The sequence below is a fragment of the Nomascus leucogenys genome, chromosome X (assembly GCF_006542625.1).
Source record: "Nomascus leucogenys isolate Asia chromosome X, Asia_NLE_v1, whole genome shotgun sequence".
NCBI classification, from domain to species: domain Eukaryota; kingdom Metazoa; phylum Chordata; class Mammalia; order Primates; family Hylobatidae; genus Nomascus; species Nomascus leucogenys.
This window is the reverse complement of record NC_044406.1, coordinates 94272264-94299684: the sequence shown is the minus strand read 5'-3', so window position 1 is coordinate 94299684 and position 27421 is coordinate 94272264. Positions and strand designations below refer to the sequence as shown.

The following is a 27421-nucleotide window of genomic DNA, read 5'->3' as shown; positions in this document are numbered from 1 at the left end:
AGAGGTAGACAATTTCCAACTCCCATGAGAAACAGGCTTCAAAGAGGAGCAAAGGGGATCCCCTGTGTGTTGGGGAGGTGGGAGGAACAGAGTCCTTAGCTGTCATCACCCACCAGTGCCCAGTACATAAGAGCAGGGGCCCAGGATGAGCACACAAAGGGCCACCACCAACCAACAATTCAAGGACACAAGGACACCCACAAAGACGCACCGCAAAGACTTATTGGGATAGTCAGATGAATAGATTTAATCATTCTTGTTTGAAAAACAAGACATAAATTAGTATATATATATATAATTTATATAGTTTATGTAGTATATATACTATATACAGACATTAGAAAATGTTTCCTCTCCATGAGGCTGAGGGAGAGGTGAAGGATGGTGGTGGAATGACACAGGCAGGGGCTGAGTGGCGGAGTTGGGAGAAAAAGACCATTTCAGCACTCCAGCTTGCAGTGGCTGAGGGGAAAAGGATTCCCCATTGCCTGCATCTCTCGCCCATTCAACAACTTGGTCCTGGGGGAGGAAAAGCAAGGAAGTGAGGGGCTGGATTCTGCAGAAGAAACTCCCCTCCTCCTTGCCGGGAGAACTCACCACTCAGGGAGACTTTATTGCACTAGGGGCTACCAAGGATGGGCAGGGGTTAAGCACAGTGTACATCTTTATAAAACTTACATCAGAATGAAAGATTTCACATGGGCCTCTGACACAGTGATGAAACAGAGGCAGACACAGGGCACAAGGGTGTGGGAAATGGGAAGATATGGAGAGGCGGATGAGAAGCAATCTATACAGAAGAAACATTGGCTTTCTTTGTTCCCTACAGTGGGACAGTTGGTAGGGACTCCGTGTCTTCACTCCCAGGAAGGTTGCGGGGGTGGGGGGAGGGTTGGCAGCGGTGGTGGCGGTGGTGGTGGCAGCGGCGGCGGCGGCGGCAGCGGTGGTGGCAATAGGAGGTGTGTGTCAAGGTGGATGTTAAACAGTGTGAATTCCCTTCCAGATGACTCCAGAGAGGGAGAAAGAGGTGCAGGACTGCACCGGGTAAGGCGCTCAGCTTCTTTTCTTAGAGAGACAAATCCACAGGGTCAATACACAGCCAAAAGCATATACTCAAGATTAACATATCACGCTAGCTTCCAGAAGTTTAAGATATAGTCATCAACACCCCCCACCCCTACCCCTTTCCCCCCTCCCCCCACCCCCCTCCCCGATCCACAGCTAAGTCAAACGCCGAAGGACAGTCTGTCTGGTAGAGAGATGTTGAGAGAGGAGCCTCATGCCTGCAGCAACAGCCCCTGCGCTGGGCTGGGCCGGGCTAGGCGGGCTCCTAGGCCTGCACTGGGTCTCCCCAGGCAGACGTTTTCACCAGGTACCTTACCCAAAACGAGTGGGGTGATCCCAGATGCTTGCTCCCTAGTGGACTGAGCTGCCCTGCCCATCAGCGAGGGGCAGGGCACTTTGGGGATGGCTGGTGTGGAGCTACTGGACCTGGAGGTGAGGGCTCCCCAGGCTGCCGGCCAGCTGGGCGGCTGCAAACAGCCTAGTGTGGCTGTTTTCTGCAGACATCTCACCCAGGCACAGGCCTCAGGGTGGCACCTGCCAGGTGAGTGTGAGCCCAAGGTGGTTGGGCACATCTGGACTGAGCGCCCTCTCCCCTCGGCACGGCAATGTGGCCTGCTGCTACTGCCACTGCTCCCAGCAGGGGAGCTGATGCCACGAGGAGCTCAAAGCCTGAGGGTCCGCTTGCTTCAGGCTCTGGCTCCCCCAGCGCCCAACACGGATTGAGCAGGAAGTGAGCCCGATGTCACCGCTCAGCCCCAGAGAAGAGATAAAATACAGCTCTGCTGTGAGCAGAGTGAAGAGGGGCCTTTGCCCTCACAGTGAGGCCCAGAGGCCAGGGAAGGGGTGAGGACACCCAGGGCGGCAGCTAAGCCTGCAGCCCTTAAGAGAGAGCCTCAATCAAGAGAGTTTCCACTCCCTGGAGACTGATGGGCTCTTGGACCCTGACTGGCCCAGCAGACACAGACACACTCACCACAAGATGCAAGGACCACAAAGCTCAAACCTGGGGCCATGGTTGGGGAAGGGGGACAGGTGTGGGCAGATGCCCTACTTAATAAGGGTTTTTAAGGAGTGGGTGAATGTGCTCATAACAGTCGCCGAAGTTGGGGAGCCTGGTGGATGCTCTGTGGCTGCCCCTGCAGCTGCTGCCACCTGCTGCTGCTGCTGTTGTTGTTGCTGCTGCTGCTGCTGTTGTTGTTGTTGCTGCTGCTGCTGGTTGAGGTTACGGGCTGTGGACTCCTCAGCTGCACGCAGCAGGAAGGTGTAGTTCCTCACTACCTCTTCTACCTTGGCCAGCAGCTCTTGGCGCTGGGCCTCGGAGCGCACAATGAACACCAGCCGCACGAAGGTCTCAATGAGGCTGCTCAGCACCTGGAAGCTGCCCGTGATGGCTGCCAGCATGTGAGTTGGGCTCTTGTCCACATTGGCCACACGGCGGCAGGAGGCCCGGAGCTCCTTGAACTTGAGAGCTAGCTCGAGCTTATACTCGGAGATCTGAGAGACATAGGGCTTGGGGGCACGGGCCTCGGGGCTGGCCACACACTGCCGCAGGACTGTCAGCAACTCGTTGGTGTCCAGCCGGGCAGCCAGGAAGCCATCAGGGAGGCCATAGGCATGGGCCCGCAGGGCATTGATCTTGGCCAGGCTCCCCTCGAAGGTGGACACACGGAGGTCAATCTCCTGAGTGCGGGAGGCCTCAGGGCTGCTGCTGCTGCAGGTAGCAGCATCCAGCACCTGCAGGGTCCTGCTCACCACAGGCACCACCTGCTCGTCCAGCTTCATGCCAGGCAGGATCTTCATGGGGATAGAGTAGGAGAGCTCATCCTTGCCATCACTGGCATCATCTGCCATGTCACACTTGCGGTAGTAGAAGCAGTAGCGGATGGAACAGCACTTGCTGCTCTCACTGTCCTCATCTAGCTCGGCAGGCTTCCGGTACACCTCCTCGGGCAGTGAGAACACGGCCATCTGTCTGGGGCCTTTGGTCTCTGGGGCAACCTGGACGTAGAAGGGGTCTCCCAGTGTCGGTGACTCCAGAGACCTGCTTTTGGGACCCAAGGCTATGGGGAGGCTTGTCTCTACCTCCTTGGCCTCCCTGGGCAGCATGCCCAGGGGAGGATGTGGGTAGACATCCGAGGTCAGCGAGGCCCTGTCACCCTGGTCCAGCTCACTGATACTGTAGCGGCGCATCAGTTTCCTGTAATTGGGAGCTCCCAGACACTCGCCCCCCGAGGCACACGTGGTCAGGCACGAAACACCACTCTCAGGGTCCGATCGGCACTCTCGGGATTCCAGGCTGGTAGAACGAATGCGCCGGACATTGATGGGGCTGCTGAGGCTCACGCCTGGGCCAGCCTCTGGCTGCCTCTGGCTAGGGAGGACCCTGTCCCTTTCCCTCCCCCGGAGGCTGGGCACTGGTGTCTGGGTGGCTTGTGGCCGGCCCCCCCGGCAGATGCGCTTGCAGTCGCAGCTGCGCCTCTGCTCACGGGACATGCCAGGCCCCTGCTGCACAGGGCTGCTGCGGAGCTGGCAGCTGCAGCGGCCAGGTGCTGGAGGTTGCAGGTACTCAGTGCCTGGCAGCTCCCCCTGGCTTGGTGGCTTTAGAAGTTCCTCAAGGAACTCCAGCTCATACTGCTTTACCTTCTGCAGTTGGGCCTGCCGCTCATCTGTCTCCTTCTTCTGGCGGGTTGGGAAGGTGGCAGAGAATAAATTGCGTAGCCGGAAAGGACCTCGGGATGACTTGGGTTTTGCAGGGCCTTCAGAGGTCGAGTGGGCTCCATTGAGAGTTGTTTCAAGCTTCCTAGAGGGCATGGTGCTCACCTGCCGACTGGCAGCCTGAGACCTCAGTGGGCTCTGGCCTCGAGGTTGGCAGCTGGGGCTCTGGCCTCGAGACTGGCTGCTGGGGCTGTGGCCATGAGGCTGGCAGCTGGGGCTGTGGCTTCTTGACTGGCAGCTGGGGCTCTGCAGAGCTATGGGGTAGGTAGCTCGGGGAACCAGGCTGGTCTCTTCGAGCTTGCTTCTTTTTGGTGTGCTCTCCAGCTGCACCTTCTCCCCTTGGCTGGAGATGGTGCCCTGCTTCTGCAGGGTGGGCTTACCACCCTCTGGTCCGCCTTTGCCTACCGCCTCCCCTGTAGCTTGCTTGCCCACTGACTCTCGGCTTGTTCGCAAAAGATAGCTTTTGGGAGGGAAATTTTGAACAGGCAGCCTGTCCTCTTGTTGGGAGAGGTGCAGGCTGTCAGACCGGCTGCCTGTGGGTGCTCTGGGGCTGGAAGAGACCTCTGCGCCCAGCTGATGCTGAGAATTCCGTGAGGTCTCTGGAGCACTGGGGCTAATTTTGAACTTCAGATTCTTATTGGCACTGCTGCTCATCATGCTAACCTCTGGCCTCCCCATGCTGGCCTCCAGCCTTCTCTCACCCCTGCTGGGGGGGTTCCCCAAAGCCCCACCAGCAGTGACTAGACTCTTACTGTGAACCACTTGCTGTAGAGCGGCCGAGATGATGGCAGGGGTCACACTGCCCTTTGGGTCCAGGATAAGCTTGGGGCTCAACCTGACCTCCTTGGGCAGGTTGTCCCTCAGCTCAGAGACCTGCTCTTCACTGAGGGATGATGTGGCTGCCCTCAGTGACATTTCTAGGCCTGCCCTAGTGTGGCCAGGCCCTTTGTCCTCAGGAACTGGGGACAGCAGACTCAGATTCTTCTGTTCACTGAGCTGTGGGGACAGTGCTGGGTGCACTGCCAAGGAGTATGTTCGTTCTCCCTCTACCTGGCCCTCTGACTGGGGCAGCTTCCTCCGAGCGCCAGGGGGGCCAGGACTCTTGCCTGTGGCAATGGGTTGGAGAGATGAGTTGGGATCCGGGCGCCCGAGAGAGTAAGGGGCGGTAAGAACGGCCTGGGCTGCACAGCTCTGGATCCGGAAGGGCAGGTCCTTGCGGGCAAGGAGGCTGTCCTTGTTGAGGTGCTGGGCCAGGAAGTAGGTGGTGTTCTGGTGCTGCTTCATGGCCGACATCATCTCTGACATGTCTGTGAGCTCTGAAGAGTTGGTTTCATGACCCGAGTCCAGCGATGATTCAGGGGTGATTGTGGCCAGCACAATCAGACCTGGAGGAACAGGGATAGGGCTTGTTATGCTTACTGAAATCAAGTTCTTTTCCAGCTCTACACGGTTGTCCCTCAGTATCCATGGGCGATTGGCTCTAGGACTCCTGAAGATTCCAAAACTTGCAGATGCTCAAGTCCCTGATATGAAATGGCATAGTATTTGCATGTAACCTATGTACATCTTTCCATGTACTTTAAAGCCTCTCTAGATTACTTATAATACCTAACACAATGTAAATGCTATGTAAATAGTTGTTATACTGTGTTGTTTAGGGAATAATGACAAGAAAAATATGTACATGTTCAGTATAGACATATTTCTTTTTTTCAAATATTTTCGATCTGCGGTTGGTTGAATCAGTGGATGCAGAACCCTCAGATACAGAGGGCTGACTGTATAGGAAGTGCATAGAAGCCAAGGTTAGCCAGCAGTATTTCCAGCTGGAAAAAAACAGTCAGGCCTGGCGAGAATGCAGGGCTGAGGGTGGGAAGAGTGGAGGGGAGGGGACAAAGAGGGGCAAGCTATAAGAAGGGGATGAAAGGCTGGAATCCAAAACAGAAGCAAAAGAGGTGGCGAGAGGATCTGGGCAGTTTTATGGCAAATTACCATGCAAATCACATGCAAAACAGCATGCTAATCACAACTATTTTTAGATTCAACAGCTAGGAAATTTTTGTTAATTGTTCTAAAGAGGGGCTGGCAAAGAGAGGTCTCTCTCTGTCCCTCCTCATCTGGCCAGGCCTGCCTACAGTCATTGCAGCTGAGGCCATTTAGCTGAGCTTGTCCTCTCTCCAGCAGCCACATGGGACTCAAGCCTAGGAGCAGCTAGCACTCTCTCCAGACTCTAAGCAAAGGGAAATGCCAGCCCTGGGGGCCAAATACATGGGGGCTGCCCAATGTCAAGGGTGTCCTCACACATGGAAAAGGCAGGCTCTCTCTGACCCCAATCCCTCGTGGTCCCTATTCCTCCCTATTCCTTTTCTGTTGCTGTGTCATTTACCTCTTCTCTTTCTTTTTCTTTTCTTTTTTTTTTTTTTTAAGAGTCTCACTCTGTCACCCAGGCTGGAGTGCAGTGGTGCAATATCGGCTCACTGAGAACTCCGCCTCTTAGGTTCAAGTGATTCTCCTGCCTCAGCCTCCTGAGTAGCTGAGACTACAGGTGCGCACCAGCCCACGCAGTTAATTTTTGTATTTTTAGTAGAGACAGGTTTTCACCATGTTGGCCAGGCTGATCTTGAACTCCTGACCTCAAGTAATCTGCCCACCTTGGCCTCCAAAAGTGCTGGGATTACAGGTGTGAGCCACCACGCCCGGCTCTCTTCTCTTTTTTTAAGGTGTATGTATATGGAGGGACATATGTGTGACTATGGGTATGTGTCTGACGTGTGTTTGTCTACAAGATGGACATACATGTGTCTATAACAGGGAACAGCATGCATGTTGTACGGTTCTCCTATGAACTAATACTCAGTAACAATAGCTACCACTTACTGAGGCCTTACTGTGTGCTAGGCAGTGTTTACATGCTTTGCATGAATGATCTCATTCAATCCTTATGACAACCCCATGTGATAGAACTTTTATAAAACCCATTTAAGATGACGGAATGAGGCTCAGAGAGAGTAAGTGCCTTGCCAAAGGTTACACTGACAATGATTGAAGAAACCAGGACTTGGGTGCATCTGATTCAGAGCCCATGTTCTTAGGCAGGATAAAGACCTCAGCCATGAGCAGTGATGGCCCTTGGCTCCCCTGGTCCCAGGTCACTAGGTAGTGAGTTGGTCGTTTTGCTTTTCTTTCAATCATGTGCATGCTGGATGTTCTGTTCTTCACCTGTCTTCTACATCTCTCACAGTTTTTCTCTGATCCTCCATCCTGGCCTGCATCCATAGCTGTCATGACCCCAATCCCTGGGATCTATCTGTAAGGCATTTCCAAAGAGATGCAATGACGAGAGCCAGAACTCTAGCTAGAGCTGAGCAGCTGCTCCCTGCTGAAACATCGTTGCTCCTCTGACCCTATCTAAACAACCTTTGGTACATCCACTGCCCTGACATACCTCAGTGACTCCGACACCTATTTGGGAAGACACAATGTTACCTACTGGCCCTTCTTGGACAAGAGAAGGGGGTGGAAAGAGGGAGAAGGAATCGGTCATTACCTGCAGTCTGTGGGGGTGGTGGGTGTTGTCCATCCTCGGATGCAGCCAGGGCTTCCAGAGCCTGCAGAGTGGACACCAGGGCGTCATCTAGCTCCTGGGCATGATCTCGAACTGTCCGGGTCTGCACACTGTCAATCAATGTCACTGGAATCTCATCGTACAGAAGCCCACGCAGGTGGCGTCCTTGTTCCTGGCTCTGGACAGCCCGGCGCTTGGGGTCATCCTCATCAGAGCTGTTGTCTCGGAAACCAGGGGGTGGGGCAGCAATGGCTGGCAACAGAGAAGTTGTCTCATCTTCTTCCTCCTCCTCCTCCTCACTCCCAGGTGGTGGGAGGGACATCAAATCTACTATATTGTCACGAGAGGAGCCAGGCTTCCCACCTTTGCGAGGGCCCAGCTGCTCCTGAAGTTTGGCTTTGCAAGAGTCACAGTAGAAATTCAGGGCTTCAGCCCCAAGGGAATTGTCCAAGGTGTAGGACCGGGCCCTGCTGGCACAAGGCTCGTGGTCTAGGCTAGCTGCATCAAAGTCATCAGGGACTACCTCATAACCTTGGCCAGAGCTTTTGGATGTGGGGTCAGACTTGGTTCGGGGCCTGGTCTCCTCAAAGAAGATTAGGTTCTCATTGACATCTGTCCGGCTTTCCTGCTCCTTCCTTTGTTCCCGCATATGGAGGTAGCAGAAGCTGACAAGCTCAGAGTCGGCAGGCGGGGGCGTGCAGCGGCTCGACTTCCTGGGGCTGGTGCCCACGCTGCCCACATAACTACTCTCCTTTTTCCCCAGGTGGCCCCCAGTGACAGGGCGGTGGGCGCTGTGCATGTAATCTAAACCCAGAAAGAGAATCAACAGATGAGTCCTGGTGCCAAGGATTGTGAATGAGCTCCCTTGTCGTCTCTGGCCCATGTCTCTGCAGCACAACCGAGTGGCAGGTCCCAAGACAAAGCATTACCTGGCTGCCAAAGATTAGGGGTAGGGAAGTTGATGAGCTATGTTACTGCTGACCCTAAAAGTAGAGTGAATAGAGTCTAATAACCTGAGCTGCTAATAGCCCCATCACCTCTGAAATGGGAAAAGGCATGGGGTATGGTAGGGGTGGGGGTGAACACCCTGGTTTAGGGCCTGGTATCTGGGCATAGCTGGACTCTTACATGGATACCCTCTATCTGAAAGTCAGCTGTAAACGTATGTCCCACTTGGAACTGTTCCTGCCCCTGTCCCCACCCCTTTTCAGAGCTTTTCCAACCACCAGTGCTCTGTTGTTCTTGTTATTTTGAATCTCTTCTAGCAGAAGGAAATAGATCTGACAAGTTACTAATGCTTTAGTCAGAACCTGTTAAACAGGCTACATATAATGCCCAAGAGTTTGCATTTCAAAGAGGCCTGTTGATGGAGGGATCCTAAAAGAATAATGCTCTATATTAGAATTCCAGGGTCTGAATGTGTAAAGTATATGGGAGATATGCTGGGATGCGCATATGTGGGAGGAGGGCAGGGAAAGCATTCTTATAATTCTTCAAATTTTATTCTTTTCTGCATTCATGCAGGGCCAGCCCTACCTGCTACACATACATGTGGCAAATGCTCTCGTCAACCGCTCTTAATGATGGTAGGTGTGTGCATCTGAGAATTATCTATAGCAAATGCTTTAACTGTGAATACCTTCTCTCACTGTTTTTGGAGCTCTTCCCCATTTTATCTGTGAGAATATACTCGGACAGCAGACAGACAGATGACAAACAAGCACTAACTTAGGCTAAGGTCCTAATATACATGATCCCACTTATTCTTCATAACAACCCAGTGAGGTAGTTATTATCATTATTCACATTTTACAGATAAAGAAACTGACTCGCCTAAGGTTACACAGACCAAGTGGTAGACTGGATTTCAGCCTAGGTCTGAAAGACTTCAAAACCCATGTTTTTAGCCATTACCCTTATAACTCATCATTGTGGTCAAGATGCTGGAAAACAAGCCTTTGAAATGCCACTCAAACTCCAGTTTGACAGAGTCAATATGCCAGTATTGCCTTTCACTAGAAATTACATCTATGACAAAAGTACCGCACTGGCACGTAACAATAAAACCCCCAAATACAGGAAGAAAAAACTGACAGAATTGAAGGGAAAAATACACAATTCAACAACAGTAGTAGGCGACTTTAATACCCTACTTTCTTTCTTTTCTTTTCTTTTCTTTTTTTTTTTTTGAGACAGAGTCTCACTCCGTTGCCCAGGCTAGAGTGCAGTGGTGCAACCTCGGCTCACTGCCGCCTCCACCTCCTGGGTTCAAGTGATTCTCCTGCCTCAGCATCCCGAGTAGCCGGGATTGCAGGCGCCTGCCACCACGCCCGGCTAATTTTTTGTGTTTTTGGTAGAGGTGGGGTTTCACCATGTTGGCCAGGCTGGTCTCAAACTCCTGACCTCAAGTGATCCACCTGCCCTGGCCTCCCAAATGCAGGGATTACAGGCGTGACCCACCACATCCAGCCAATACTCCACTTTCAATAATGGATAAAACAACTAAGCAGAATATCAACAAGGAAACAGAGGACCTGAACAATACTATAAATCAAACTAGACCTAACCAAAATCTACAGAACCATCTACTTAACAGCAGCAGAATATACATTATTCTTAAGTGCATACGGAACACTGTTGTGTATAAACCATATGTTAGGATATAAAATAAGCCTTACTAGATTTAAAAGGAATAAAATCATACAAAATATATTTTCTGAGCACAACATAATTAAATTAGAAATCAGTTACAGAAGGGAGTCTGGGAAATTCACAAGTAGAAATCAAACAAAACACTTTTTTTTTTTTGATACAGGGTCTTGCTCTGTCACCTAGGTTGGAGTGTAGTGGTGCAATCTTGGCTCACTGCAAACTCCACCTCCTGGGCTCAAGTGATCCTCCCACCTCAGCCTCCCAAGTAGCTGGGATTACAGGCACCTGCCACCACGCCCGGCTAATTTTTTGTATTTTTGGTAGACATGAGGTTTCACCATGTTGGCCAGGCTGGTCTCAAAATCCTGGCCTCAAGTGATCTGCCTGCCTCGGCCTCCCAAAGTGCTGGGATTACAGGCATGAGCAACCGTGCCCAGCCAAAACACTCTTAAATAACCAGGCTATCAAGGAAAAAAATCACAAGAGAAATTAGAAAATACTTTGAGATTAATAAAAATGAAAATACAACATACCAAAATTTATCAAATCTAGCTAAAGTCGTTCTTTTTTAAAATTTTTTATTAATTTATTTTTTGAGATGGAGTTTTGCTCTTATTGCCCAGGGTGGAGTGCAATGGCACAATCTCAGCTCACTGCAACCTCCACCTCCGGGGTTCAAGCGATTCTCCTGCCTCAGCCTCCCAAGTAGCTGGGATTATAAGCATGTGCCACCATGTCTGGTTAATTTTGTATGTTTAGTAGAGATGGGGTTTCACCATGTTGGTCAGGCTGGTCTCGAACTCCTGACCTCAAGTGATCTGCCTGCCTCAGCCTCCCAAAGTGCTGGGATTATAGGCGTGAGCCACCATGCCCGGCCTAAAATAGTTCTTAAAGGGGAAATCTGTAGCTGAAAGTGCCTACGTTAAAAAAGAGGAAAGATTTCATATGAATTACCACAAACTTCCACTTCTACCTTAAGAAACCAGAAAAACAAGAGCAAACTAAGTAGAAAGAATGAATAAGACCTACTATTTGATAACGCAATAGAGTGATTACCGTCAATAATAACTTAATTGTACTTTTAAAAATAACTAAAAGAGCCAGAGTAATCAGACAAGAGAAATAAATAAGGGGCATCCAAATAAGTAAAGAGGAAGTCGAATTGTCACTGTTCACAGATGATGTGATCATATACCTAGAAAACCCCGAAGACTCATCTAAAAAGCTCCTAGATCTGATAGATGAATTCATTAAAGTTTCAGGATACAAAATCAATGTACACAAATCAGTAGCACTGCTATACACCAACATTGACCATGCTGAGGATCAAATCAAGAGCTCAACCCTTCTTACAATAGCTGCAAAAAAAATAAAATACTTAGAAATATACCTAGCCAAGGAGGTGAAAGACCTCTACGAGGAAAACTACAAAACACTGCTGAAAGAAATCACAGATGACACAAGCAAATGAAAACACAGCCTATGCTCATAGGTGGGTGCAATCAATATTGTGAAAATGACCATACTGCTAAAAGCGATCTGCAAATTCAATGCAATTCCCATCAAAATGCCATCATCATTTTTCACAGAACTAGAAAAAAAAATCCTAAAATTTGTGTGGAACCAAAAAAGAGCCCACATAGCAAAAGCAATCCTAAGCAAAAGAACAAATCTGGAGGCATCACATTATCAGATTTCAAACTATACTACGAGGCATTGTACTGGTATAAAAATAGGTACATAGGCCAATGGAACAGAATAGAAAACCCAAAAATAAACCCAAATACTTACAACCAACTGATTTTCAACAAAGCAAACAAAAACATAAAGTGGGGAAAGGACACCCTTTTCAACAAATGGTGTTGGGACAATTGGCTAGCCCCATGTAGGAGAATGAAACTGGATCCTCATCTCTCACATTATACAAAAATTAACTCAAGAGAGATTAAGGACTTAAATCTAAGACCTGAAATCATAAAAGTTCTAGAAGATAACATTGGAAAACCCCTTCCAGACATTGGCTTACACAAGGATTTCATGACCAGGAACCCAAAAGCAAAAGCAATAAAAACAAAGATAAATAGTTGGGACTTAATTAAACTAAAGAGCTTTTGCACAGCAAAAGGTACAGTCAACAGAGTAAACAGACAACCCACAGAGTGGGAGAAAATCTTTGCAAACTATGCATCCAACAAAGGACTAATATCCAGAATCTACAAGGAGCTCAAACAAATCAGCAAGAAAAAGACAAATAATCCCACCAAAAAGTTGGCTAAGGACATGAATAGACAATTCTCAAAAGAAGGTATATAAATGGCCAATGAGCATATGGAAAAATGTGCAACATCACTAATTATCAGGGAAATGCAAATCAAAATTACAATGCAATATCACCTTGCTCCTACAAGAATTCGCCATAATGGCCAGGCACGGTAGCTCACGCCTATAATCTCAGCACTTTGGGAAGCTGAGGTGGGCAGATCACAAGGTCAGGAGTTCAAGACCAGCCTGACCAACATGGTGAAACTCCATCTCTACTAAAATACAAAAATTAGCCGGGCATGGTGGTGCATGCCTGTAATCCCAGCTACTCAGGAGGCTGAGCCAGGAGAATGGCTTGAACTCGGGAGACGGAGGTTGCAGTGAGCCAAGATCGTGCCACTGCACTCTAGCCTGGGTGACAGAGCAAGACTCTGACAAAAAAAAAAAAAAAGAAAAGAAAAGAATGGCCATAATTTAAAAATTAAAAAAAATACATGTTGGTGTGGATATGGCAAAAAGGAACACTTTTACACTGCTGGTGGGAAAGTAAACTAGTACAACCACTATGGAAAACAGTATGGAGATTCCTTAAAAAACTAAAAGTAGATCTACCATTTGATCCAAGAAGTCATTATATGAAAAAGACACTTGCACATGCATATTTATAGCAGCACAATTCACAACTGCAAAAATATGGAACCAGCCCAAATGCCCATCAATCAACGAGTAGATAAAGAAAAATGTGGTACAGTTGGGCACAGTGGCTCATGTCTGTAATCCCAACACTTTTGGAGCCGAGATTGCACCACTTCACTCCAGCCTGGGTGACAGAGCAAGATTCCAGCTAAAAACATTAATAAATGAATATTAAAAAAATTTTTTAAATGTGGTTGATGAGATTGGACACATTCAGGGTGGTATGGCTGTAGACTAAAATGTGGTAAATATATACAATGAAATACTACTCAGCCATAAAAAGGAATGAAATAATGGCATTTGCAGCAACCTGGATGGAGTTGGAGACCATTATTCTAAGTGAAGTAACTCAGGAATGGAAAACCAAACATCATATGTTCTCGCTTACAAGTGGGAGCTAAGCTATGAGGATGCAAAGGCAAAAAAATGATAGGATGGACCTTGGGGACTTGCAGGGAAGGGTGGGAGGGGGTGAGGAATAAAAGATTACACACTGGGTACAGGGTATACTGCTCGGGTGATGGGTACACCAAAATCTAAGAAATCACCTCTGAAGAACTTATCCATGTAACCAAACACCACCTGTTCCCTAAAAACTATTGAAATAAAAATAAAATAAAATAACTAAAAGAGTATAATTGGATTGTTTGTAACACAAAGAAAGGATAAATGCTTGAGAGGATGGATACCCCATTCCCCATGATGTGCTTATTTCACATTGCATGACTGTATCAAAACATCTCATGTACCCCATAAATATATACAACTAATATGTACACACAAAAATTAAAAACAAAACAAAAATAAAGGCAAAAAAAGAAGAGCAAACAACCCAAAGCAAGTGGAAGGAAATACATAGAGGATAGAAAAAAAAATAGAGAAAATCAATGAAACTAAAAGTTGGTGCTTTGAACAGATTAGCTGGAAAGATCAAACAAAAAAGAGAGAAGACTCAAATTACTAAAATCAGGAATGAAAGAAAGAATATCACTATTGACCATACAGATATGGAATTGATTATAAGGGAATATGAATAAGGATATATCAACTGGATAACCTAAATGGTATGGACAAATTCTTAGAAATATACAACTTAGGCTGGGTGCAGTGGCTCACACCTGTAATCCCAGCACTTTGGGAGGCTGAGGTAGGTGGATCACTTGAGATCAGAAGTTCAAGACCAGCCCAACCAACATGGTGAAACCTCGTCTCTACTAAATACAAAAAATTAGCTGGGCATGGTGGCACATACTTGTAATCCCAGCTACTTGGGGGGTTGAGGCAGGAGAATAGTTTGAACCCAGGAGGTGGAGGTTGCAGTGAGCCAAGATTGCACCATTGCATTCCAGCCTGGGCAACAAGAGCAAAACGCCATCTCAAAAAAAGAAAGAAAGAAAGAGAAAGAAAGAAAGAAAGAAAGAAAGAAAGAAAGAAAGAAAGAAAGAGAAAGAAGGAAGGAAGGAAGGAAGGAAAGATAGAAAGAAAGAAAGATACAATTTGCCAAAACTGATCAAGAAGATAGAAAATCTGAATAGACAATAAGAGGAAAAGAAATTGAATTAGGATAGGAATTAAAACTCCTCCCTCACCCCCCAAAAAAGTCCAGGCCCAGGTGACTTCACTAGTGGATTCTACCAAATGCTGAAAGAAGCACTTATACCAGCCTTTCACAAACCCTTCCAAAAATCAAAAGAGGAGAGAACACTTCTTAACTCATTGTATGAGGCCAGTACTACCTTGATACCAAAACCAGACAAAGATGTCACAAGAAAACTACAGACCAATGTCTTTCATGAATACAGACACAAAATCCCTCAACAAAATACCAGCAAACTGAATTCAGCGACATCTAAAAAGAATTATACACCATGACCCAGAGGTGTATAAATACTAATAAACTGAATCCAGCAACATATAAAAAGAATTACATACCATGACCAAGTGGGATTTATTGCAGTAATGCAAGGTTGCTTTAACATCCAAAAATCAATGTAATACACCATGTTAATAGACTAGAGGACAAAAACTACATGATCATCTCAATAGATGCACAAAAACATAAATAAAAACATAAATCTAACACCCTTTCATAATAAAACACTCAATAAACTAGGAATAAAAGGGAACTTCCTCAGTATGATAAAGGTTATCTATAAAAAACTCACAGCTAACATCATACTTGATTCAAATGAAAGGATAAAAGCTTAGATCAGGAAGAAGACCAGAATGTCTGTTCTCACCATTTCTTTTCTTTCTTTCTTTTCTTTTCAGTCTGGGGTCTGTCCAGATGTTCTCACCACTTCTATCCAACACTGTACTGACTGAAAGTTCCAGCTGGGGCAATTAGGAATTAAGATGAAATATAAGACATCCAGATTGGAAAGGAAAAAGTAAAACTATCTCTTGCAGCATACAAGCTCAATGTACAAAAAATCAATTTTTTTTGTATTTTTATTTTTTGAGATGGAGTCTTGCTCTGTCGCCAGGCTGGAGTGCAGTGGCACAATCTCGGCTCACTGCAACCTCCCCCTCCTGGGTTCAAGCGATTCCCCTGCCTCAGCCTCCTGAGTAGCTGGGACTACAGGTGCACGCCACCACACCCAGCTAATTTTTTGTATTTTTAGTAGAGACAGGGTTTCACCATATTGGCCAGGCTAGTCTTGAACTCCTGACCTCAAATGATCCACCTGCCTTGGCCTCCCAAAGTTCTGGGATTACAGGCATGAGCCACCATGCCCGACCTCAATTCTATTTTTATACACTAGCAATGAACAACCTGAAAATATAATTAGAAAGCCCTTCTATTTACAGTAACATAAAAAAGAACAGTTACAAATATACTTATTTTTTATTATTTAAACCTTATTTTACTTAATAATTTGTCTTTTTAAAATTCGACTTTGTCTTTTAACTAGTTATGAATTTAAAAAGGAGGACAAGGCGGGGTCAAGATGGCTGACTAGAAACAGCGGCAATCAAGTTTCTCATGGAAAAGAACCATAATAAGCATGTGAATCCTTTACTGGCAACCAACATATCCAGGTTCTCTCATCAGAACTGACCAGGAGGTCAGCATGATCCATGGAGAGGAAGGAAGAATAGTGTGGTGAGGTGGCCCACCTGAGAGCCACACAAGGCAAAGGAGCCCCCATCCCCCAGCCAAGGGAGGTGCCTCCTTGAGCGACATCTCCAGGCGCAGGAGTGAACCAGATGAATAGGGCCTGACGTGAACTCCCAGCAAACAGCAGCAGCCCTACAGAAGAGGGACCTGACCATTGAAAGAAAAACAAACAGAAAGCAACAACAGCATCAACAACAACAGCATCAACAACAACAAAAGCTCCCACCAAAACCCCATCCAAGGGTCTTTGAGGCTTCAAAGATTGAAACTACACAAACTCATGAAAATAAGAAAAAGATCAATGAAGAAAAGCTCAAAACTCAAAAGGCCAGAGTGCCTCTTCTCCTCCAAATGATCACAACGTTTTTCCAGCAAGGGCACAGAACTGGATGGAGGATGATAAGAACGAATTGACAGAAGTAGGCTTCGGAAGATAGGTAATAAAAAACTATGCTGAGCTAAAGGAGGATGTTCTAACCCAACGCAAAGAAGCTAAGAACCTTGATAAAAGGTTAGAGGAGCTGCTAACTAGAATCAGTTTAGACAGGAACATAAATGACCTGAGGGAGCTGAAAAACACAGCACAAGAACTTCATGAAGCATACACAACTGTTGATAGCTGAATCGACCAAGTGGAAGAAAGGATATTAGAGTTTGAAGACCACCTTGCTGAAATAAGGCATGCAGACAAAACTAGAGGAAAAAGAATGAAAAGGAATGAACAAAGCCTCCAAGAAATATGGGACTCTGTAAAAAGACCAAACCTACGATTGATTGGAGTACTGCAGGGAGACAGGGAGAATGGAAATAAGTTGAAAAACACACTTGTGGATATTATCCAGGAGAACTTCCCCAACATAGCAAGACAGACCAACACCCAAATTCAGGAAATACAGAGAACACCACTAAGATACTCCACGAGAAGATCAACTGCAAGGTTGGGTGCAGTGGCTCACGCCTGTAATCCCAGCACTTTAGGAGGCTGAGGCAGGCAGATCACCTAAGGTCGGGAGTTTGAGACCAGCCGGACCAACATGGAGAAACCCCGTCTCTACTAAAAATACAAAATTACCCGGGTGTGGTGGTGCATGCCTGTAATCCCAGCTACTCGGGAGGCTGAGGCAGGAGAATCACTTGAACCTGGGAGGCAGAGGTTGTGGTGAGCTGAGATTGTGCCATTGCACTCCAGCCTGGGCAACAAGAGCGAAACTCTGTCTCAAAAAAAAAAAAAAAAAAAAAAAAAAAAAAAAGAAGAAGAAGATCAACCACAAGACACATAATCATCAGATTCTCCGATTCTCCAAGGTTGAAATGAAGGAAAAAATGTTAAGGGCAGCCAGAAAGAAAGGCCAGGTCACCTACAAAGGGAAGCCAATCAGAATAACAGCGGACCTCTTAGCAGAAGCTCTAAAAGCCAGAAGAGACTGGGGGCCATGCTGGGTGTTGTGGCTCACGCCTGTAATCTCAGCACTTTGGGAGGCCGAGGTGGGTGGATCACTTGAGGCCAGGGGTTCAAGACCAGCCTGGCCAACACGGTGAAACCCTCTCTCTACTAAAAATACAAAAACTATCTGGGTGTGGTGGCATGTGCCTGTACTCCCAGCTACTCAGGAGGTTGAGGCAGGAGAATCACTTGAACCCTGGGGACAGAGGTAGCAGTGAGCCAAGACTGTGCCACTGCACTCCAGCCTGGGCAATGGAGTGAGATCCTGTCTAAAAAAAATATTGAGGACCAATATACAACATTCTTAAAGAAAAGAATTTTCAACCCAGAATTTCATATCCAGACAAACTAAGCTTCACAAGTGAAGGAGAAATAAAATACTTTCCAGACAAGCAAATGCTGAGGGATTTTGTCACCACCAGGCCTGCCTTATAAGAGCTCCTGAAAGAAGCACTAAATATGGAAAGGAAAAACCGGTACCGGCCACTGTAAAAACACACCAAAATATAAAGACAAATGACATTATGAAGAAACTACATCATCTAGTGTCCAACATAACCAGATAGCATCATGATGACAGGATCAAATTCACACATAACAATACTAACCTTAAATGCAAATGAGCTAAATGCCCCAATTAAAAGACACAGACTGGCAAACTGGATAAAGAGTCAAGACCCATGGGTGTGCTGTATTCAGTAGACCCATCTCATGTGCAAACACACACACAGGCTCAGAATAAGGGGAAGGAGGAAAATTCACCAAGCAAATGGAAAGCAAAAAAAAAAAAAAAAAAAAAAAAAAGCAGGAGTAGTAATCCTAGTCTGTGACAAAACAGACTTTAACACAACAAAGATCAAAAAAGACAAAGAAGGGCATTACATAATGGTAAAGGGAACAATTCAACAAGCAGAGCTAACTATTCCAAATATATATGTACCCAAAACAGGAGCACCCAGATTCATAAAACAAGTTCTTAGAGACCTATGAAGAGACTTAGACTCCCACACAATAATAGTGGGAGACTTTAACACCCCATTGTCAATATTAGACAGATCAAAGAGACAGAAAATTAACAAGGATATTCAGGACTTGAACTCAGCTCTGGATCAAGTGGACCTAATAGACATCTACAGAACTCTCCACCCCAAATCAACAGAATATATATTCTTCTCAGTGCCACATGGCACTTATTCTAAAATCGACCACATAATTGGAAGTAAAACACTCCTCAGCAAATGCAAAAGAAATGAAATCATAACAAACAGTCTCACAGACCACAGTGCAATCAAATTAGAACTAAGGATTAAGAAACTCACTCAAAACTGCACAATTACATGGAAATTGAATAACCTGTTCCTGAATGACTCCTGGGTAAATAATGAAATTAAGGCAGAAATCAAGAAGTTCTTTGAAACCAAGGAGAACAAAGAGACAATGTACCAGAATCTCTGGGACACAGCTAAAGCAATGTTAAGAGGGAAATTTATAGCATTAAATGCCTACATCATCAGAAAGCTAGAAAGATCTAAAATCGACATCCTAACATCACAATTAAAAGAGCTAGAGAGGCAAGAGCAAACTAATCCAAAGGCTAGCAGAAGACAAGAAATAACTAAGATCAGAGCAGAATTGAAGGATATAGAAACACAAAAAAACACTCCAAAAAAAAATCAATGAATCCAGGAGGTGGTTTTTTGAAAAAATTAACAAAATAGACCACTAGCTAGACTAATAAAGAAGAAAACGGAGAAGAATCAAATAGACACAATAAAAAATGATACTACTGACCCCACAGAAACACAAACTGCCATCAGAGAATACTATAAACCCCTCTATGCAAATAAACTAGAAAATCTAGAAGAAATGGATAAATTCCTGGACATATACACCCTCCCAAGACTAAACCAGGAAGAAGTTGAATCCCTGAATAGACCAATAACAAGTTATGAAATTGAGGCAGTAATTGATAGACTACTAACCAAAAAAAGCCCAGGACCACACGGATTCACAGCCAAATTCTACCAGAGTGTAAGTACAAAGAGGAGCTGGTACCATTCCTTCTGAAACTATTCCAAAAAATTGAAAAGGAGGAACTCCTCCCTAACTCATTTTATGAAGCCAGCATCATCCTGATACTCAAACCAGGAAGAGACACAACAAAAAAACAAAACTTCAGGCCAATATCCCGGATGAACTTCAATGAAAAAATCCTCAATAAAATACTGGCAAACCGAATCCAGCAGCACATCGAAAAACTTATCCATCACAATCAAGTTGGCTTCATCCCTGGGATGCAAGGCTGGTTCAACATATGCAAATCAATAAATGTAATCCATCACATAAACAGAACCAAAGACAAAAAAACACATGATTATCTCAACTGATGCAGAAAAGGCCTTTAATAAAATTCAACATCCCTTCATGTTAAAAAATCTCAACAAGCTAGGTATTGATGGAACATATCTCAAAATAATAAGCTATTTATGACAAACCCACAGCCAATGTCATATTGAATGGGCAAAAGCTGGAAGCATTCCCTTCGAAAACCAGTACAAGACAAGGATGCCCTCTCTCACCGCTCCTATTCAACATAGTATTGGAAGTTCTGGCCAGGGCAATCAGGCAAAAGAAAGAAATAAAGGGTATTCAAATAGGAAGACAGGAAGTCAAATTGTCTCTGTTTGCAAATGACATGATTGTATATTTAGAAAACCCCAACATCTCAGCCCAAAAACTCCTTAAACTGATAAACAACTTCGGCAAAGTCTCAGGATACAAAATCAATGTGCAAAAATCACAAACATTCCTTTACACCAACAATAGACAAGCAGAGAGCCAAATCATGAATGAGCTCCCATTCACAATCACTACAAAGAGAATAAAATACCTAAGAATACAGCTAACAAGGGATGTGAAGGGCCCTGTCAAGGAGAACTACAAACCACTGCTCAAGGAAATAAGAGAGGATACAAGCAAATGCAAAAACATTCCATCCTCATGGACAGGAAGAATCAATATTGTGAAAACGGCCATACTGCTCAAATTAATTTCTAGATTCAATGCTATTCCCATCAAACTACCATTGATGTAGTTCACTGAATTAGAAAAAACTACTTTAAATTTCATATGGAATCATCGAAGACCCTGTATAACCAAGACAATCCTAAGCAAAAAGAACAAAGCTGGAGGCATCGTGCTACCTGACCTCAAACTATACTACAAGGCTACAGTAACCAAAACAGCATGGTACTGGTACCAAAACAGACATATAGACAAGTGGAACAGAACAGGGACTTCAGAAATAACACCACACATCTACAACCATCTTATCTTCATTGAACCTGATAAAAACAAGCAATGGGGAAAGGATCTCCTATTCAATACATGGTGCTGGGAAAACTGGCTAGCCATATGCAGAAAACTGAAACTGGACCCCTTCCTTACACCCTATACAAAAATTAACTCAAGATGGATTAAAGACTTAAATGTAAAACCCCAAATCATAAAAACTCTAGAAGAAAACCTAGGCAATACTATTCAGGACATAGGCATAGGCGAAGATTTCATGACAAAAATGCCAAAAGCAATTACGACAAAAGCCACAATTGACAAATGGGATCAATTAAACTAAAGAGCTTCTGCACAGCAAAAGAAACTATCATCAGCATGAACAGGCAACATACAGAATGAGAGAAAATTTTTGCAATCTATCCATCTGACAAAGGTCTAATAACCAGAATTTACAAGGAACTTGAACAAATTTACAAGAAAAATAATCCCGTAAAAAAGAGGGCAAAAAATATGAACAGACACTTCTCAAAAGAAGGCATTTACACAGCCAACGAACATATGAAAAAATGCTCAACAACCAAAAAAACAAACAAACAAACAAAAAAAACAGGGCCGGGCATGGTGGCTCACACCTGTAATCTGAGCACTTTGGGAGGCCAAGGCAGGCGGATCACCTGAGGTCAGGAGTTTGAGACCAGCCTGGTCAACATGGTGAAACCCCATCTCTACTAAAAATACAAAAATTAGCTGGGCATGCACCTGTAGTTGCAGTTACTCGGGAGGCTGGGGCAGGAGAATTGCTTGAACTCAGGAGGCAGAGGTGGCAGTGAGCCGAGATCACGCCACTGTACTCCAGCCTGGGCAACAGAGTGAGACTCTGTCTCCAAAAAAAAAAAAAAAAAAGAAAGAAAAAGAAAAAGAAAAAAAAATGCTCAACATCATTGATCATTAGAGAAATGCAAATCAAAACCACAATAAGATACCATGTCATGCCAGTCAGAATGGCGATTATTAAAAAGTCAGGAAACAATAAATGCTAGTGAGGCTGAGGAGAAATAGGAATGCTTTTACACTGTTGGTGGGAGTGTAAATTAGTTCAAACATTGTGGAAGACAGTACGATGATTCCTCAAGGATCTAGAACCAGAAATACCATTTGACGCAGCAATCCCATTACTGGGTATATACCCAAAGGAATATAAATCATTCTACTATAAAGACACATGCACACCTATGTTTATTGCAGCACTATTTACAATAGCAAAGTCATGGAACCAACCCAAATGCCCATCAGTGATAAACTGGATAATGAAAATGTGGTACATATATACCATGGGATACTACGCATCCATAAAAAGGAATGAGATCATGTCCTTTGCAGGGACATGGATGAAGCTGGAAGCTATCATCTCCAGCAAACTAACAGAGGAACAGAAAACCAAACATCGCATGTTCTTACTCATAAATGAGAGTTGAACAATGAGAAAATATGGACACAGGGTGGGTAACAACACACACCAGGCCCTGTTGGGGATGCGGGGGCGAGGGGAGGGAACTTAGAGGACGGGTGAATAGAAGCAGCAAACCACCATGGCACATGTATACCTATGTAGCAAACCTGCACATTCTGCACATGTATCCCAGAACTTAAAGTAAAAAGAAAAAAAGAAAAAGGAAAAAAAGAGAAAGAGAAAAAAACAAGACGTGCAAAATTTGTACACTGAAAACTATACAACATTTATGAAAGAAATTAAAGGAGATTTAAATAATTGGAATATATTCTCTGCTCATGGATTGGAAGACTCAATCAATATTGTTATAATGATAGTACTTTCCAAATTGATCTATAGATTCAACATAGTCTCTGTTAAAATCCCAGCTGACTTTGTCAAAATTGACAGCTAATTCAAGAATTAATATAGAATCACAAGACACCCAGAATAACCAAAACAGTCTTGAAAAAGAAGTACAAAGTAAGATGACTCACACTTTCTGATTTCAAAATTCACTACAAAGCCATAGTGATCAAGACCGTAAAGTGGTGGCATAAGGATAGACGTATATATCAAAGCAGTAGAATTGAGAGTTCACAAATAACCTCTCACATTTATGGTGAAATAGCTCAATTCAAAAATGGAGAAATGATTTGAATAGATATTTCACCAAAGAAGACACACAAGTGGCCAATAAGCCCATGAAAAGATGTTCAACATCATTAGCCATCAGGAAACTGTAAATCATAAACATAATGAGCTACCACTTCACACACACTATGACAGACATATTAATAAATAAAAACATGGCCAGGTGTGGTGGCTCACGCCTATAATCCCAGCACTTTGGGAGGTCAAGGTGGGTGGGTCACTTGAGGTCAGGAGTTGAAGGCCAGCCTGGCCAACATGGCAAAACCACAACTCTACTAAAAACACAAAAAATTAGCCAGGTGTGGTGGCACATGCCTGTAGTCCCAGCTACTCAGAAGGCTGAGGCAGGAGAATTGCTTGAACCCAAGAGGCAGAGGTCGCAGTGAGCTGAGATTGTGCACCTGCACTCCATTCTGGGTGACAGAGTGAGACTCTGTCTCCAAAAAAAAAAAAAGATGGACAGTAACAAGTGTTGGCAAAGACATGGTTAAAATTTAACACTCCAATATTGCTGATGGAAGTGAAAAATGGTACAGTCTCTTTAAAAAACAATTCGGCAGTTCCTCTAAAAGTTAAACATGGAGCTACCATTTGACCAGCAATTCCATTCCTAGGTATATACTGGAGAGAAAGGAAAACATATGTCCCCATAAAAACTGTCCCCATATAAACATGAATGTTTATAACAACATTATTCATAATAGTCAAAAGGTGGGAAAAAAATGTCTATCAACTGATGAATGGATAAAAAAATGTGGTATATCCATACAATAGAATGTTATTCATCAATAAAGAGGAATGAAGTACTGGTGCATGCTGCAACATGAATGACCCATGAAAACATGCTAGGTGAAAAAAGCAAGTGACAAAAGACCATATTTTATTATTCCATTTACACAAAATGTCCAGCATAGGCAAAGCTATAGAAGGAAAGTAGACCAATGGTTGCTTAGGGCTGGGCGGTGACTAGGAGGGAAATAGGGAGTGACCACTAATGGGTACAGAGTTTGTTTTGGGAGGGGCAAAAAATGTTCTAAAATTAGATTGTGATAATGGCTGTATAACCCTGTGAATATATTAAATATATTTAAAAAATTGTATTGTGCACTTCAAATGGGTGAATTTTATGGCCTCAAAATTATATCTAAACGAAGCTGTTTATTTATTTATTTTTAAAGCACAGCTCTGGGCACATGATGAACTCTCAGTCTTTAAAAAAACAGCAAAAGACTGGGCATGGTGGCTCATGCCTGTAATCCCAGCACTTTGGGAGGCCGAGGCAGGCGGATCACCCGAGGTCAGGAGTTTGAGACCAGCCTGGCCAAAATGGTGAAACCCTGCCTCTACTAAAAATATCAAAAAATTAGCTGGGCATGGTGGTGGCCACCTGTAATCCCAGCTACTCAGGAGGCTGAGGCAGGAGTATAGCTTGAACCCAGGCGGCAGAGGTTACAATGAGCCGAGATCATGACACTGCACTCCAGCCTGGGCAAAAAGAGCGAGACTCTGTCTCAACAAACAAACAAACAGAGCAAAAAAGGGTAGTCTGTATTGTGAAGGGACTTTATGTGGTTTATCTCACACAATCCTGTCAAATTCCTCATGAGGTAGGTAATAGTATTATCCTCATTTTACATATGAGGAAACTGAGACTAAGTTTCTGGCATTTAGTTATGATCACATAGCTAAGATATGGCAAAATAGGGACTGGAACCCAAGTCTCTGTGACTTCAGATCTCAAGCTCTTGCAATTTTCCATAGACCATGTTGCCACTTTAAATATAGAATCAATGAGTGGGGTTGGTTCAGGCCTTACTGGGCTTTACTGTATCTAGGGAACTCTAGGTCAGTTGGGGAAATATTTAATTACCCTCCATCCAGGCCTCTGAGACTTAGGGAATAAGTGCTCCAGAGGAGCAATCAGCCAGGAGTATGAACTATAAGTTCATGATGTCTCTCTACACCAAGACATTGTCCACAGGTCCTGGGGATGTACCAGGTGCTAACTACCTATGAGACAGCTGAGCAATCAGGAGAGCCAGCCTGGCAATAAGCTGCCATCAAAGGTGGCTCCCAGTGGCATGCCCAATAAGCAGATTGTGACTCCTCTCAGGCAGAGGCTGGAGTTCTAAGGGTGGCTTCCCTCCCTGCAAGATGGAAACATCTCTAAGCACTAGACTGCCAAGGCCAGGTAATGCCCTGTCCACCACTTGGTACCATGACTTCCAGATCAGAAGACAAAATGTGCCCAAAGAATCCCAAATCTCCTCCTGGCAGAAGATTAGAAGTGCCAGTAAAATGCCAGGTGCGGCTGGCTGATGGTTCGGGACAGTATGCCTCCCAGATTGCAAATATGTTGTAAATTGCTCATCAGCTTTCCCCAAGGGGATTGCCCTAATCTATCCCTCTGTACTCAGTCACTCAGAAGACTGACTAGAAAAAAATGCTTGCAAAGAACAGGACAGTGATTCAACTGGAGTTATGTTTGAAAATATATGCAGCTTATTTTTATATATATAAATATCCAGTCTGTGTGACATTGACTCAGCCAGCATTCTAGTACTTGGCCCTGCTCTATTCTATAGTCCAATAATCACTGGTCATAATGACGACCTAGAGGCCTTGCAAGAATCTCATGTTCTTTCTGAATCACCCAAAACAAGTCTACTATGTTCAGTCTTACTTTAGTACTCTGTACATTTTGCTGGGTTTTAACTACATGAAAATTGGTAAGCCACTCATGGGATATATAGTAGCCGTTAACCAAAATATTCAATTCATCAGACCAAACTATTTTCTAACCACGGTAGAAAACGTAGAGTGAGTTCCTCCAACTGAGGCTCTCAAAGCCTTTTTTTCCTGGATTACCCCAGGATACAGAGAGCTCAGGGCTGCAGAAAGATGGTAGCTGCCTTTGGATTGCCCACAACCTCATTACAGATAGAGAACTGGCATTTTTTTGGACCTTTCTCTAAGCTCAGAGCCTTTCTGGGCCCTCAAACCCAGGCGCTGCTCTGTTGTATCTATTGAATCTCTTATATATAAAGGCAAAAGTACTTACGTTATTGGACTTATCCTCTTAATCATCTGTCAGTATTTCCCCTCTACTAGATTGTAAGCTATGTGAGGGCAAGGATCATAAGGACTATGTCTGTTATTCATGGCTGCTTCTTCTGCACCTGGCACATGACGAGTGCTTGATTTGTTAAGTGAATAAGTGTAGTACCTTTGGTGAAGCTACTGATAAAGCCCAAGAGGGAGTCCCTTCCCTACCATGTCCCCATTCTCCTTTTTTTTCTGAGACTTGAAGGAAGGTGATGTTTTCACTTTCCCAGTTGCTGGTTTAACTTCATCCTTCAGGCCCAATAGGTTGAGCCCTGAGTTGGACTTGCTGACAACCAGTAGCTGCTGTGGGACAAGAATAGAGCTGGCCAGACCTCTTCCTCCCTTTCCTGAGAGACCAGGACCTAACCGGGCTGTGGCTTTGGACCCTGGGGGAAAAGCCCAGATAAGGTTGGGAGGATGCCTATTCCCTATTGGCCTTTGTTAAGGAACAACAGTTGGCACTGGGGCTTCTGTTCTGGGATGAAAGTAAGGGCTGGTGTAGGAAACTGATTTCAACTTTGGACCTCGGTCCTAAAAGTCTACAATATCAGGAACTGATAATCCCTTCACTGTAACCTGAGCTGAGGTCTCCTCAGTTGTGCCCTTCCCTTCTTAGTGGCCATGAGACAAAATGTGCACACCGAGTCCTAAAACTTTGCTGGGGCAGTGGCAGCTCAGTGAACTCAGGTAGAGCTGTGAGGCTCACTCTGCCCCACTCCACCCACCAAGAGCACCTAAAAATAACGGGGCCCAAGATTTAAACCATGTACCTAGGGAGATGATACCTAGTTCAAGTTCTCATGTTTCTGGCCAGAAGAGATGGGGAAGGAAGAGCAGAACTTTCTGTAGGTCTCTGCCCCTGAGCTGATTATTTCTACCCCAAGAGGGAGAAGTACCGCAAAACAGAGACATCACAGTGGTCCATCTGGCTCCTGCATGGACACAGAGGCCCTGTGCTAGAGGCAACCTGAGCCCCCATCATTCTGCAGGCCCAAGGCGGATCTCAGAAGTCAGGAAGGTGGTGGGGGGTGGGGTGTTTTAAAGCCACACCTAGCCCATAGAGAATGCAAGAAAACAGATTTGCCTTTGGAAAAGCAACATGGAATGTTCGAATGTGTTCAGTGAGGCTGCAGGAACACAGGAAGCACATATCCCTCTTGTGCTTGGTGTCACTATCCCCAGAGCAAGGGGAATACTTGGGGCCAGCATTGGCTAGGGTGCTGATGGGATGACAAAAAACTGTTAGGTAGGGTGGGACTACAGAGCCACCTCCAGTGCCTTCTGAAAGTGGATTCCCTCCAAATAATCTTCACTGTCACATTTGGTCTTTGGCTGGGCTCCAGGTTCTTCACTTTGTCT

General features: G+C 44.9%; 1 protein-coding gene across 1 annotated transcript in view; it reads right to left on the bottom strand.

Moving 5' to 3' along the window:
• Positions 1 to 223: 223 nt before the first annotated feature.
• The window catches only part of FRMPD3 (FERM and PDZ domain containing 3), an 83476-nt gene continuing 56278 nt past the window's right edge, over positions 224 to 27421 (bottom strand). The window contains exons 16-17 of the mRNA XM_030806514.1: positions 7328 to 8149; positions 224 to 5165 (exon numbers count right to left, since the gene is read on the bottom strand). Coding sequence (XP_030662374.1) covers positions 2113 to 5165; positions 7328 to 8149 — 3875 coding nt within the window. The 3' untranslated portion in view covers positions 224 to 2112. The remainder of the gene's footprint in view (positions 5166 to 7327; positions 8150 to 27421) is intronic.